Raw genomic sequence first — 13,617 nt, 5'->3', positions numbered from 1 at the left:
AATGCTTATTTTTCAAATCTGATTCACCCTATTATTAAATAAAGATATTAAGCTATTGGACTCAACTCTCTTAAAGGAGAAGGAAAGGCTAATAAAGAGTTAACCCCAAGCTGCAGGCATACCCTCAGTTCGCTCAATAGCGCCCTTATAGGGGAAGGAAAGGCTAATAAAGAGTTAACCCCAAGCTGCAGGCATACCCTCAGTTCTCTCAATAGTGCCCTTATAGGGGAAGGAAAGGCTAATAAAGAGTTAATCCCAAGCTGCAGGCATACCCTCAGTTCTCTCAATAGCGCCCTTATAGGGGAAGGAAAGGCTAATAAAGAGTTAATCCCAAGATGCAGGCATACCTTCAGTTCTCCCAATAGCGCCCTTATAGGGGAAGGAAAGGCTAATAAAGAGTTAATCCCAAGCTGCAGGCATACCCTCAGTTCTCTCAATAGCGCCCTTATAGGGGAAGGAAAGGCTAATAAAGAGTTAATCCCAAGCTGCAGGCATACCTTCAGTTCTCCCAATAGCGCCCTTATAGGGGAAGGAAAGGCTAATAAAGAGTTAATCCCAAGCTGCAGGCATACCCTCAGTTCTCTCAATAGCGCCCTTATAGGGGAAGGAAAGGCTAATAAAGAGTTAATCCCAAGATGCAGGCATACCTTCAGTTCTCCCAATAGCGCCCTTATAGGAGAAGGAAAGGCTAATAAAGAGTTAATCCCAAGCTGCAGGCATACCCTCAGTTCTCCCAATAGCGCCCTTATAGGGGAAGGAAAGGCTAATAAAGAGTTAATCCCAAACTGCAGGCATGCCCTCAGTTCTCCCAATAGCGCCCTTATAGGGGAAGGAAAGGCTAATAAAGAGTTAATCCCAAACTGCAGGCATGCCCTCAGTTCTCCCAATAGCGCCCTTATAGGGGAAGGAAAGGCTAATAAAGAGTTAATCCCAAACTGCAGGCATACCCTCAGTTCTCCCAATAGTGCCCTTATAGGGGAAGGAAAGGCTAATAAAGAGTTAATCCCAAACTGCAGGCATACCCTCAGTTCTCACAATAGTGCCCTTATAGGGGAAGGAAAGGCTAATAAAGAGTTAATCCCAAACTGCAGGCATACCCTCAGTTCTCCCAATAGCACCCTTATAGGGGAAGGAAAGGCTAATAAAGAGTTAATCCCAAGCTGCAGGCATACCCTCAGTTCTCCCAATAGTGCCCTTATAGGGGAAGGAAAGGCTAATAAAGAGTTAATCCCAAACTGCAGGCATACCCTCAGTTCTCTCAATAGTGCCCTTATAGGGGAAGGAAAGACTAATAAAGAGTTAATCCCAAGATGCAGGCATACCCTCAGTTCTCTCAATAGCGCCCTTATAGGGGAAGGAAAGGCTAATAAAGAGTTAATCCCAAACTGCAGGCATACCCTCAGTTCTCTCAATAGTGCCCTTATAGGGGAAGGAAAGACTAATAAAGAGTTAATCCCAAGATGCAGGCATACCCTCAGTTCTCTCAATAGCGCCCTTATAGGGGAAGAAAAGGCTAATAAAGAGTTAATCCCAAACTGCAGGCATACCCTCAGTTCTCCCAATAGTGCCCTTATAGGGGAAGGAAAGGCTAATAAAGAGTTAATCCCAAACTGCAGGCATACCCTCAGTTCTCACAATAGTGCCCTTATAGGGGAAGGAAAGGCTAATAAAGAGTTAATCCCAAGCTGCAGGCATACCCTCGGTTCTCTCAATAGTGCCCTTATAGGGGAAGGAAAGACTAATAAAGAGTTAATCCCAAGCTGCAGGCATACCCTCAGTTCTCTCAATAGTGCCCTTATAGGGGAAGGAAAGGCTAATAAAGAGTTAATCCCAAGATGCAGGCATGCCCTCAGTTCTCCCAATAGTGCCCTTATAGGGGAAGGAAAGGCTAATAAAGAGTTAATCCCAAGCTGCAGGCATACCCTCAGTTCCCCCAATAGCGCCCTTATAGGGGAAGGAAAGGCTAATAAAGAGTTAATCCCAAACTGCAGGCATACCCTCAGTTCTCTCAATAGTGCCCTTATAGGGGAAGGAAAGGCTAATAAAGAGTTAATCCCAAACTGCAGGCATACCCTCAGTTCTCTCAATAGCGCCCTTATAGGGGAAGGAAAGGCTAATAAAGAGTTAATCCCAAACTGCAGGCATACCCTCAGTTCTCTCAATAGCGCCCTTATAGGGGAAGGAAAGGCTAATAAAGAGTTAATCCCAAGCTGCAGGCATACCCTCAGTTCTCCCAATAGCACCCTTATAGGGGAAGGAAAGGCTAATAAAGAGTTAATCCCAAGCTGCAGGCATACCCTCAGTTCTCCCAATAGCGCCCTTATAGGAGAAGGAAAGGCTAATAAAGAGTTAACCCCAAGCTGCAGGCATACCTTCAGTTCTCCCAATAGTGCCCTTATAGGGGAAGGAAAGGCTAATAAAGAGTTAATCCCAAGCTGCAGGCATACCCTCAGTTCTCCCAATAGTGCCCTTATAGGGGAAGGAAAGGCTAATAAAGAGTTAATCCCAAGCTGCAGGCATACCCTCAGTTCTCCCAATAGTGCCCTTATAGGGGAAGGAAAGGCTAATAAAGAGTTAATCCCAAGCTGCAGGCATACCCTCAGTTCTCTCAATAGTGCCCTTATAGGGGAAGGAAAGGCTAATAAAGAGTTAATCCCAAGATGCAGGCATACCTTCAGTTCTCCCAATAGTGCCCTTATAGGGGAAGGAAAGGCTAATAAAGAGTTAATCCCAAGCTGCAGGCATACCCTCAGTTCTCCCAATAGTGCCCGTAAGTCTCCCCATATTTCTCCCGTTCAGATGATCAGAAGCCAAACAGGAAGAAAAAAAAAAATACTAAGCTGTGTAAAGAAAGTTCCCATAATGCCTCACTCCTGCACTGACACCCAGACCAAGTGAACATGCTTAGTTAGTTAGATTATGAGTCAGCTTCCTGCTGATTGGCTCAGATTTTTTGTGTATTGTTTAATAAAACCTTTCCCAGCTCCCCAGAGCCAGTGACTGCATTGAAATGCAAAAGAATCCTCCAATGAGAATCCCAGCTGATGTGAGTAAATCCGGCTCCCTGTTCTCTGGCTCCCTGTTCAGAGAATTCATAAAACGAACAGGGGATTATTAAGATAATAATAGATAAATACAAAGTATAACAATAAATACAAGATACAGTTGCAATAAGTTAAGAGTCAAAGACACAAGAGGATGGAGGTCCCTGCCCCGTAGAGCTTACAATCTATATGGGAGGGGTAACTTACAGACACAAATAGGCAAATATAAGTGCTGTAGGTCACAGTGGGTGACACTACAATATAAGTGCTGATTCCCAGATCAGGTGCTGGGCGAGTGCTCCAAAAGGTAGTGTAACCCTTTCTTGGCACAATCACTTCTGTTGGGCTGTTTCCTTGCTTTAACAGGAGGATTTGTTCTCTTTGGATAATAAAGATACTGGGATTTTAGTGTAGTGCGTCCACCTAGCTCCCTAAGCTCAGTGACATCAGCCAAGAGCAGACTGAGCATGTGCAGTAGTTGGGCAAAAGATGGAGAGCTACTGGGGGCATCTTCAGGGGCATGGGGCTTTATTTCTATAGAGCTTTGGTGCCGTTGGGCTGGTACAGGGGCTCAAACCCCACAGCTAAACATTTCTAGCCATATTCTTTTTTAGGCTTCCTAAGTTGTCCTTTTAAGTTGTGATGGTGTTGGGATGGTTTGGTATTAATGTATAAAGATTTAACTTGAATGATTAATTATATATTTTGTCATCAGAGAAGAAAACTGGGAGCATTATTGGAGCAATAACTGCAACACTTGCTGTGGCAATAATTTCAATTGGTATTGGTATTTTGGGCTGCATGATCCTTAAAAAAGGTAAGACTCACTTTAAAATGTTATGTTTAATCTTGGTTTAAGTGCTACGAACCATAGAACTAGTAGCCTTTTAAAGGTCCTGTTGGGGAAATTCAGTTACCAAAGACCATTTGAGGTGAAGGACAAAGTTTATTTGACACAAGTTGTGTGGATTGTGAGCTCACCCAGAACTCTGAGCAAAGATATCATGGGGTATAGACTGGGAGTTACAGAGCATAGAGATCCCACCCAACAGCACAGAGAAACAAAGAACTTCTTTTATAGCCAAACAGGGGGCTCTGCCTCAAGGCCAGTGTAGTAGGGACCAAGAGGGGACAGGACGGAGGTCAAAACCAGGAAATCCAACAGCAAATGGGCACCAGAGAACAGGAACAGGGGCAGGGATCCAACAATCAGGCAGGGAATCAGGCAGGAGTCTTCAGTAGTTCAGGAGTTTCAAGAGCTTTATTGAAAACAAATTCATAATAAAAATATTTGTTTCACAGAACATAAAACCATAAAATCAAGGAACACAGTTTTTATAAAAAGTTACAGATCACAGTAAACTTTAGCCTACATAAAAGTAAAATATTACTTTAATACTTGTGACCATTCACTTCAGCACTTTAAAAGTTCATGTTGTACAGTAGGTGTATAGGGGCCAGTAGGTGTATAGGCAGAACAACATGTACAGGGGAACCTCTGCACAAACACTATGTTCCTTCCCAGGATGCAAAGTGACTGACACTGAGCTCAGAGTTTGTGTCTCACTATTATAAACAGGCTGTGTATGGCCCCCCCAGGCTGTGTATGGCACCCCCAGTCTGCATGGCACCCCCAGTCTGCATGGCACCCCCAGTCTGCTCGGCACCCCCAGTCTGCTCAGCAAACTCTTCAATTGAAAAGTGCTTTGGTTGAGTTATAGCTATCAACATGACTTAAATGGCTATGTAAGTTATTTGTAGACTTTTTGATATTATCTTACATATAGAGATAATGATGGCATTTTCCCGTCATTATAGATGCAGGAGAAGTGACCAATGAGAATGCTGATTCCCTGTGTCAGGCCCCTTGCTGGTACCTTACATATAGAGATAATGATGGCATTTTCCCGTCATTATATGGCACAGGAATCAGACATGGGGATAAAGGGACAGACTTGTTCAGTGCTGGGAAACTGTGCTTATTGCTCCCAACTCCAATTGCAGGAACAGAGAACAGGGAGCCGGATTTACTCACATCAGCTGGGATTCTCATTGGGGGATTCTTTTGCATATTAATGCAGCCACTGGCTCTGGGGAGCTGGGAAATGTTCTATTAAACAAAGCAAAAACTCTAAACCCCACATTACATTACAGGGCAACACAGGAACCAGTGCAGGCTGCATATTATGATTCTTATTATTAATCAGCTTCTATGGCAGATATTACCTGACGTGCTGTTTTGATAATTTACTACGTTCCCTAAGCTCCGCCTCCCAACAGCAGCCCAGAGCCCACTGAGCATGTGCAGGAGCCAAATCTTATAAAAGATGGTCTAACAAAGTAACAAGATGGCGGCCCCCTGTGGACAACTTTGAAAGCATAAATCATTACTTTAATTAGGTTTCTCTATCCCTGGGCTTGTGTAGTAAGTCCATAATCTTTATATCTATGTTCAGTGTATCAAATACAGCATTTCTAATGATTTTCAATTTTAGACTTTAGTTATTCTTTAAGGCTCTTAGAAAAGTCCCATTTACATGGGTTTATCCTATAGGCTACAGCTCACCCATTGGGTTTAAAACAGGAGCCGGGATAATAGCTGATCAGATTCCCAACTACAGACCAGTTTTGCCCTTCTTGGGGCTCATCAGTGTAGTGCAGGGTTTTCTGATCAGCTTAGGTAGAGCCAGGGGTGGGGATTCAAGTCAAAAGGGTTGAGGAGACTGCCCTCATATTACATTACATTAACATTTATTTATAAAGTGCCAACATATTCCGCAGCGCTGTACAATAAGTGGGTTCCATACATTGGGCATACAGAGTAACATATAAAGCAATCAATAACCGATACAAGAGGTGAAGAGAGCCCTGCCCAAAAGAGCTTACACTCTACAAGGAGTAACATATAAAGCAATCAGTAACCGATACAGGAGGGGAAGGGAGCCCTGCCCAAAAGAGCTTACACTCTACAAGGAGTAACATATAAAGCAATCAGTAACCGATACAGGAGGGGAAGGGAGCCCTGCCCCAAAGAGCTTACAATCTACAAGGAGTAACATATAAAGCAATCAGTAACCGATACAGGAGGGGAAGGGAGCCCTGCTCCAAAGAGCTTACAATCTACAAGGAGTAACATATAAAGCAATCAGTAACCGATACAGGAGGGGAAGGGAGCCCTGCCCCAAAGAGCTTACACTCTACAAGGAGTAACATATAAAGCAATCAGTAACTGATACAGGAGGGGAAGGGAGCCCTGCCCCAAAGAGCTTACACTCTACAAGGAGTAACATATAAAGCAATCAGTAACCGATACAGGAGGGGAAGGGAGCCCTGCCCAAAAGAGCTTACACTCTACAAGGAGTAACATATAAAGCAATCAGTAACCGATACAGGAGGGGAAGAGAGCCCTGCCCAAAAGAGCTTACACTCTACAAGGAGTAACATATAAAGCAATCAGTAACCGATACAAGAGGGGAAGAGGGCCCTGCCCCAAAGAGCTTACACTCTACAAGGAGTAACATATAAAGCAATCAGTAACCGATACAAGAGGGGAAGAGAGCCCTGCCCCAAAGAGCTTACACTCTACAAGGAGTAACATATAAAGCAATCAATAACCGATACAAGAGGTGAAGAGGGCCCTGCCCCAAAGAGCTTACACTCTACAAGGAGTAACATATAAAGCAATCAGTAACCGATACAGGAGGGGAAGGGAGCCCTGCCCAAAAGAGCTTACAATCTACAAGGAGAAAGGGTTGAGACACAGGGTGTGGGAATGGGTGGAACTGGGAGAGGGGGGGCACAGGGTGTTGCTAAACTAGATTAGGGGAAGCTTCTCTGAATAAATGGGTTTTTAGAGATCTCTTAAAGGCAGAGAGATTGGGAGAAAGTCTGACAGTTTGTGGGAGCGAATCCCAGAGAAGGGGGGCAGCCCTTGCACAGGCTTGAATGTGAGCGTGTGAGGGGGGAATGAATGCAAATGAAATTCTGGGAACAAATTCCTTATGGCTCTTAAGGAATATGTGAATCCCCACCCCTGGCTCTCCCTAAGCTGATCAGAAAACCCTGCACTACACTGATGAGCCCCAAGAAGGGTGAAACCAGTCTGTAGTTGGGAATCTGATCAGCTATTGTCCCGGCTTCTGCTTTAAACCCACTGGGTGAGCTGTAGCCTATAGGATAAACCCATGGAAATGGGATTTGTTCCCAGAATCTCTTTGACTTATTTGCATACATATGAGGCAGTCTCTTCAACCTTTTAGCTTGTTTGTTAATTTATTTGCAAACACTTTGGCAAGGATTTTATAATCAGTGTCAAGCAAGGTAATAGGCCTCCATTTTCTCCAGTCAGTCTTGTTGCCTTCCATAGGGATAATATAAATGATCCCTTTTTGCCAGGAGGCTGGCAGTTTTTTTTATTATAAAAACACTTTAAAAAGACATAAAAGATCATCCTTTAAAATATCCGCACATAAAACTCAATGGGTAACCCATCTAGTCCAGGAACCTTATTTCTTTTAAACCTCAGTATAGTATCAGAGAGCTCTTTCTCTGCGGTAAAATCAATTAGGCTATCTGCAACATCATGGGTTAAAACAAGAGTACTATCTGTAACCCTTTCTTGGCACACTCACTTGTTTGGGCTGTGTACTTGATCAACAGGAGAATTTTTAGTTCTCTTTGCAAATGTGAAAGGTACCAGGAACTAGGATTTAGTGCAGTGCCGCCACCTAGTGGACACTGAGGAACACACCTCAAGGGACTTTCCACTAGGAAACACACACACAGTTGCAGCAGTATCAAACTTTATATAACTGTTGGAATAGAATGTAAAACAACTTTAGGCATAACTGATTATCCTGCTCTGTGGAACCCGGGCAGTCTGTCCACTCCTGGCACAGTCTCTGTAGGTGCCCAGTCCCAACTTGGATCCGGATAGACCCCCAACCCTTTATTCAGTTCAGTCCCTTCCCCAAGAGCTCCCATGATCCACCAGGAGTACTCACCAGCACCCCAGCAGCCTTCTCTCTTTGCAGCCTGAACAATTGGTACTGGCTACTCACTCTGTATCTCTCTGCCAAAAGTTGGCAAAACAACTTGGTGACTCAATTCTCCTTAAAGAAGTACCTGGTACATTTCTCATTTTCTTCAACATGTCGGACTCTGGTCTTAAAAATAACATTTCTTGTTTTCTCATCCAGAGAATTTTTAATACTTTGTTTAACTATAGAAATGTCTTTATCAATCGCAACCAAAATCTTTAAACTTATAGAGGGTGTGTAACTGGGTGTTTAAATCTTCATAAAACTCTCTCTTTTCTTTTGCTTTCAGTTCCCCAAGCTTTATAATTAGTGATGAGCGAATCTGTTCCGTTTCGCTTCGCCGAAAAATTTGCGAATCTTTCAAAAGATCCGCGAAACGGCGAAAAATTCGCGAAACGGTGAAAATGTCGTGCAACAAAAAAATTTGTCGCCCGCGGCTATTATTTTGTCACACGGCTATTATTTTGTCGCGTGGCTATTGTTTCGTCGTCTGCGGCTATTGTTTCGTCGCGCGCGGCTATTATTTTGTCACGCGGCTATTGTTTCGTCGCCCGCGGCTATTATTTCGTCGCGCGGCTATTATTTCATCGCGCGGCTATTGTTTCGTCGCCCGCGGCTATTGTTTCGTCGCCCGCGGCTATTGTTTTGTCGCGCGGCTATTGTTTCGACGCCCGCGGCTATTATTTTGTCGCACGGCTATTGTTTTGTTGCCCGTGGCTATTGTTTCGTCGCCCGCGGCTATTGTTTTGTCGCGCGGCTATTGTTTCGTCGCCCGCGGCTCTTATTTTGTCGTGCGGCTATTGTTTCGTCGCCCAAGCTATTGTTTCGTCGCGCGCTATACAATTTTTGGACGTGCTGCAAATTTTTCCGCGGCGAAGTTTTTCATCCGTTTCGCGAAACAATCCGCCAATGGCGAAACGCGGAAATTTGCCGCGAATCCATGCCTGGCGAAACTTTTCGCCCATCACTATTTATAATATAACACTTCATTCTTTCTTTAACAATTTCCCACCATGTTAAAATCATAAATAGAATAGAATAGAATAGAATATCTTTATTGTCATTGTTACGAGAACAACGAGATTTACAGAAGCAAAAAAAAGGACAACTCAAAGCGAAAAGCATTTAGCAACAATACCGGCAATACATCAGTCTTTCATATTTAGGGCCATAATTGCTTTTGAATAAATAAATAATAAATAAATCATAAATATTCTTATCATTGAGCAAATGGGGGTATTTAGTTTCCAGAAACCCCTTCCCACCTTTTGCTCGGCGGGACTTAAAGTATTAAACCATACAACTTTATGTTCAGAGATGGTGTTTTCCTTGTGTATGCATTCTAATGGTGTAAAAGATTTGAATTTGGATATAATCTGGTCTGGTCAAGTCTGGAACCAGAAGTATTGCTTTTCCAAGTCATTTCCAAGTCATCAGCACCCCTAGTTCCCAGACTGTATCTGTCAAGATCATTTAAAACACAGTTAAAATCACCAGCTAAAACTGTTGGTTTAAAACTTGCCGTTAAAACATATTACGTTTCAAACAGTTCAATACATTCTGGTGAGGCATACATATTTAAAAGATTTCATAAAACACCAATAAAAACAGATACAAACAAAACCCTTCCTGGTAAAATTTCTTGTATCCCTTAAACACTATGGTAACTCCCACACTTCTGTTCTCATTAGATCCAGACCACACGGACGGGCCATAAGTCCAGTCTTTGGCATAGTTCTCATAGTTGCCCAAGTGTGGAATGGCACAGAAAGTTCTTAATGGAGATTGCTCCCTGATGGATAAAAACCCAGAACCTCTGACAAATTGGGCATCTCACTGGGATTTCTTCTCCCTTTGAAGAATGACTGGAGATGTCCTCAAACAGTAGAGATGTGGTCCCTGCTTCTCTCATCCTCTGGTGCCTGGCGACCACATTCATTGTTTCTTTGGCTTCAATGCTGGAAGAGATTCAAGGGGTTCACCCACAGAAGACTATAAATCAAGGTCACCCCTCTCCTCTCTCGGCCAGTCTCGCAGCAACAGTGCAGACTCCAAAGTTGACACCCCAAAGTGAAGACTCTTCCTTGAACTCTTCCTTGAAATAGCGGATTCCTTCCTTTGGGGCTGGAACTGGAGCTGGCACTGGAACCTCTGCCATGGCATCACCAGGACCTCTCTTCTCAGGACCTCTTGCATCAGGAACCACCTTTGGAACTGCTGCTTTTGAACCACCTTCCACAGGAACACAATCGGCTTTCTCCACAGGTTTGGCTGGAGACTTCACTTGATCCCCCCACCAGGGGCAGCATTTCGCACTTTACTTCTGCTTGGGCAGTTGTAATAAACATGACTTTCCCCAAGGCAGAAATTACAGTGTTTAGCCTTGGGGTACTTCTTTGTTGCATGCTCAAAAGAAATGCAGTTTCTGCATCTGACCATATTTATGACATACGCAACAGAAACTGCCCATGCCATCAAAGAACAAGTCCCCATTAGGGGAGTCATGGTTATGTCAAATAGAGTGTGATCGCATCAAAAATCGATGCGGGCAACAACAACAAAAAAAGACACGATCTGTCAGATGGAATAATCCAAATAAAAGCATTTTTTCAATGTATTCCAATCCTCTTTCTCTTCTCTTCCCCTTTTCAAACTCCATTCCTAAGGAATTATTAGACGATAGATGTGTTTGTGGCCGCCGCCATTGCTGCACTGCCTGTTTTCCCTCACCAAAATGGCTCAGGCTTCCAGACAAACAGAATAAATAACTTGGCTGGGTTTCTTGGATGGACGCTCCACCAACAGGAGCATGGGGCTGTAGGTCAAAAGACTGATGCCCCTAGGTCGGGGGTTGGTGTTCAGTAGATACCCAGCCAGCAGATGGAAAAATAAAAAGTTAAAGGCAAAACCACTGCTTGATCAGGCTCAGGAGCCATGATGGTCAAGCAAGGAGTGTAGTATTGAAGCTTATAAAGACCCTTAATTACCAAATTAGTGGCACATGGGCAAGAGGGAAACATTAAGACATACACAATAAACATCAGGATAGTTGACAAGTACTAAAGTTTAATTTTTTGGGCAATTTTTAGGGGGGCTTTTTTATGCACGTTTGCACTTACATATTGGGATTTGGGCAAAATACCACATCTTTCATGAAGGATTCAGCTGAATCCCAAACCAAATCCAAACCTTAATTTGCAAATCCTGCTGCAAAAGGCCAAATCCCAATCAAATCCCATAATGAATTCTGGATTTAGTGCATTAGGGTGCTTATACTGTATATACACAGTCACACAACTGTTTCAAGTTGCATGCACAAACTTTTTTTAAAAAACGTTTTATATTTGTTTATTAGTTTTACCATTTTCTCTTGTATTGGGTGTTCTGGCCACTAACCATGCTGTTGGATCAGTAATTAGTTATTTATTGATTTTGAGCAACAACCTCCTTCCCTCAGTCATTGAAGATGGGTCATGGCTTCCAACATGACAATGACAATGTGTGTGAGTGTGTGTGTGTGTGTGTGTGGGAGTGTGTGTGTGTGTGTGTGTGTTATTTATATCTTGTACAAAAGCTTCTAGGGTCCAACATGGCCCCGCCCATAGCGCAAAGACATCATCGATATAGCGTATCCATTTCTTACAATATTTACCATATAATGTGTTTGTATATACAAATCGTTTTTCAAATTGGTTCATATAGATGTTTGCGTAGGCAGGGGCCACATTGGACCCCATTGCCGTACCTCGTACCTGTACATAGAATTCATCTTGAAATTGAAAGTAATTATTATAAAGAAGAAGTGTCAAGCATTGAATCACAAACTTTTTCTCAGAACCATCCATAGAGACATCCTCTGTTAGCTCCACCGAGACAGCCTCCATTCCCCCATCATGTGGGATGGAGGTGTAGAGGCTCTCTACATCCAGTGTGACCAACCAGAGGTCCTCAACATTACCAATATCTTCCGACAGTTTCACTATGAAATCACTAGTGTCTCTAATATAGGACTGGTGTAACAACACATAAGATCTTATTACTTTATCTACAAAAATAGCAATTGGAGACAAAATGGAGTCTACACTGGAGATTATTGGTCTCCCTGGAGGATGCTCTAAACTTTTGTGGATCTTTGGCAAGACATAGAAGATAGGGGTGAGGGGATGTGCACATTGCAGATAAGATGCCAATTTCCCATCAATCACTTTCAGATTTATAGCTTCCTGGATTAGTGCTTTTATCTTCTTACTTATTTGAAATACTGGATTTTTATCAGGTTACGTGGGAGATTCTCGTGTTGCTCAACCTATGCAGTATATGTCATCAAATGCCCATGTGGGCTGGCATATGTTGGGCAAATGCCCGTGTGGGCTGGCATATGTTGGGCAAATGCCCGTGTGGGCTGGCATATGTTGGGCAAATGCCCGTGTGGGCTGGCATATGTTGGGCAAATGCCCGTGTGGGCTGGCATATATTGGGCAAACGACGAGAATGGTTCGCGAACGGATAAGAGAACATAAGTCAGCAATTAACACAGGAAAAATAGATCAGGCTGTTGCAGGCCATTTTATTGAATGCGGACACAGAGTGAATCAGCTTAAATTTCAAGTTGTTGGAATAGCTGAGCCAAAGAGGAGGAAATAGATTAAAAGAATTACTATATAGAGAGGATTACTGGATACATAAACTGGAAACGTTAAGTCCTTTAGGGCTGAATAAAGAATATGACTTAAGACCAATCTTTAGATAAAAAACTTTTTGCTCTCTTTCTCCCTTATTCTCCTCTTGTCCTGGCCTTTGTTTTTAATTTCATTTTTTATGTTTTTTAAAATGTATAAGGGTATTGTGTTGCAGTTCAACTAACACTTAAAGATACACATTGATCACTTAATTGTAACACATGAGTGTCTACTTAGCTCCACTGCTGTTTTATACATTGTTGTAATGTAGGAACATCTCCACTAGAGGGTGCTCAGGGGATAAAATGTGCTGTGTGTATATACTATAGTGAGGAACATAAGTATCTGAACACCCTGTGATTTTGCAAGTTCTCCCACTTTGGGCCCACTCCCAAATCCCTGTTGCAGTGAGTGCAAACCTGGTCAGGAACTACAGGGAATGTTTGGCCTCTGTAATTGCAAACAAAGGCTTCTGTACCAAATATTAACCCTGATTTTCTCAGGTGTTCAAATACTTATGTGAAGCAGCGCAATACAAATCAGTTCTTTAAAAATCATATAATGTGATTTCCTAAATTGTTTTTTAATGCTGTCTCTCACAGTGGGAATGCACCTACAGTGTGAATATCAGGCCCCTCCATGATTTCTAAGTGGGAGAACTTGCAAAATCACAGGGTGTTCAAATACATATGTTCCTCACTGTAGTACATAAAGCACAATTGCTTTCTCCATATTACAAGAGACTACTTCTTGGTTTGAATGGAAATTTGCCCTAATGTTGTTCGCGTGGCTTTTTGATGCTTTTTGCCACCTAATTCCCACAATTTCCTAGTTGTATAATCTGCTGTGAAACTC

At 42.9% G+C, this 13,617-nt stretch overlaps 1 protein-coding gene across 2 annotated transcripts in view; it reads left to right on the top strand.

Moving 5' to 3' along the window:
• The window catches only part of LOC116410226, an 83,502-nt gene that overhangs the window by 28,382 nt on the left and 41,503 nt on the right, over positions 1–13,617 (top strand). For both annotated transcript variants that reach the window (XM_031900343.1, XM_031900344.1), the window contains exon 4: positions 3,760–3,861. In XM_031900343.1, coding sequence (XP_031756203.1) covers positions 3,760–3,861 — 102 coding nt within the window. The remainder of the gene's footprint in view (positions 1–3,759; positions 3,862–13,617) is intronic.

The sequence above is a fragment of the Xenopus tropicalis genome, chromosome 4 (assembly GCF_000004195.4).
Source record: "Xenopus tropicalis strain Nigerian chromosome 4, UCB_Xtro_10.0, whole genome shotgun sequence".
Classification (NCBI taxonomy): Eukaryota; Metazoa; Chordata; class Amphibia; order Anura; family Pipidae; genus Xenopus; species Xenopus tropicalis.
The sequence above is the reverse complement of the archived record's forward strand: the minus strand, read 5'-3'. Positions and strand labels throughout refer to the sequence as shown.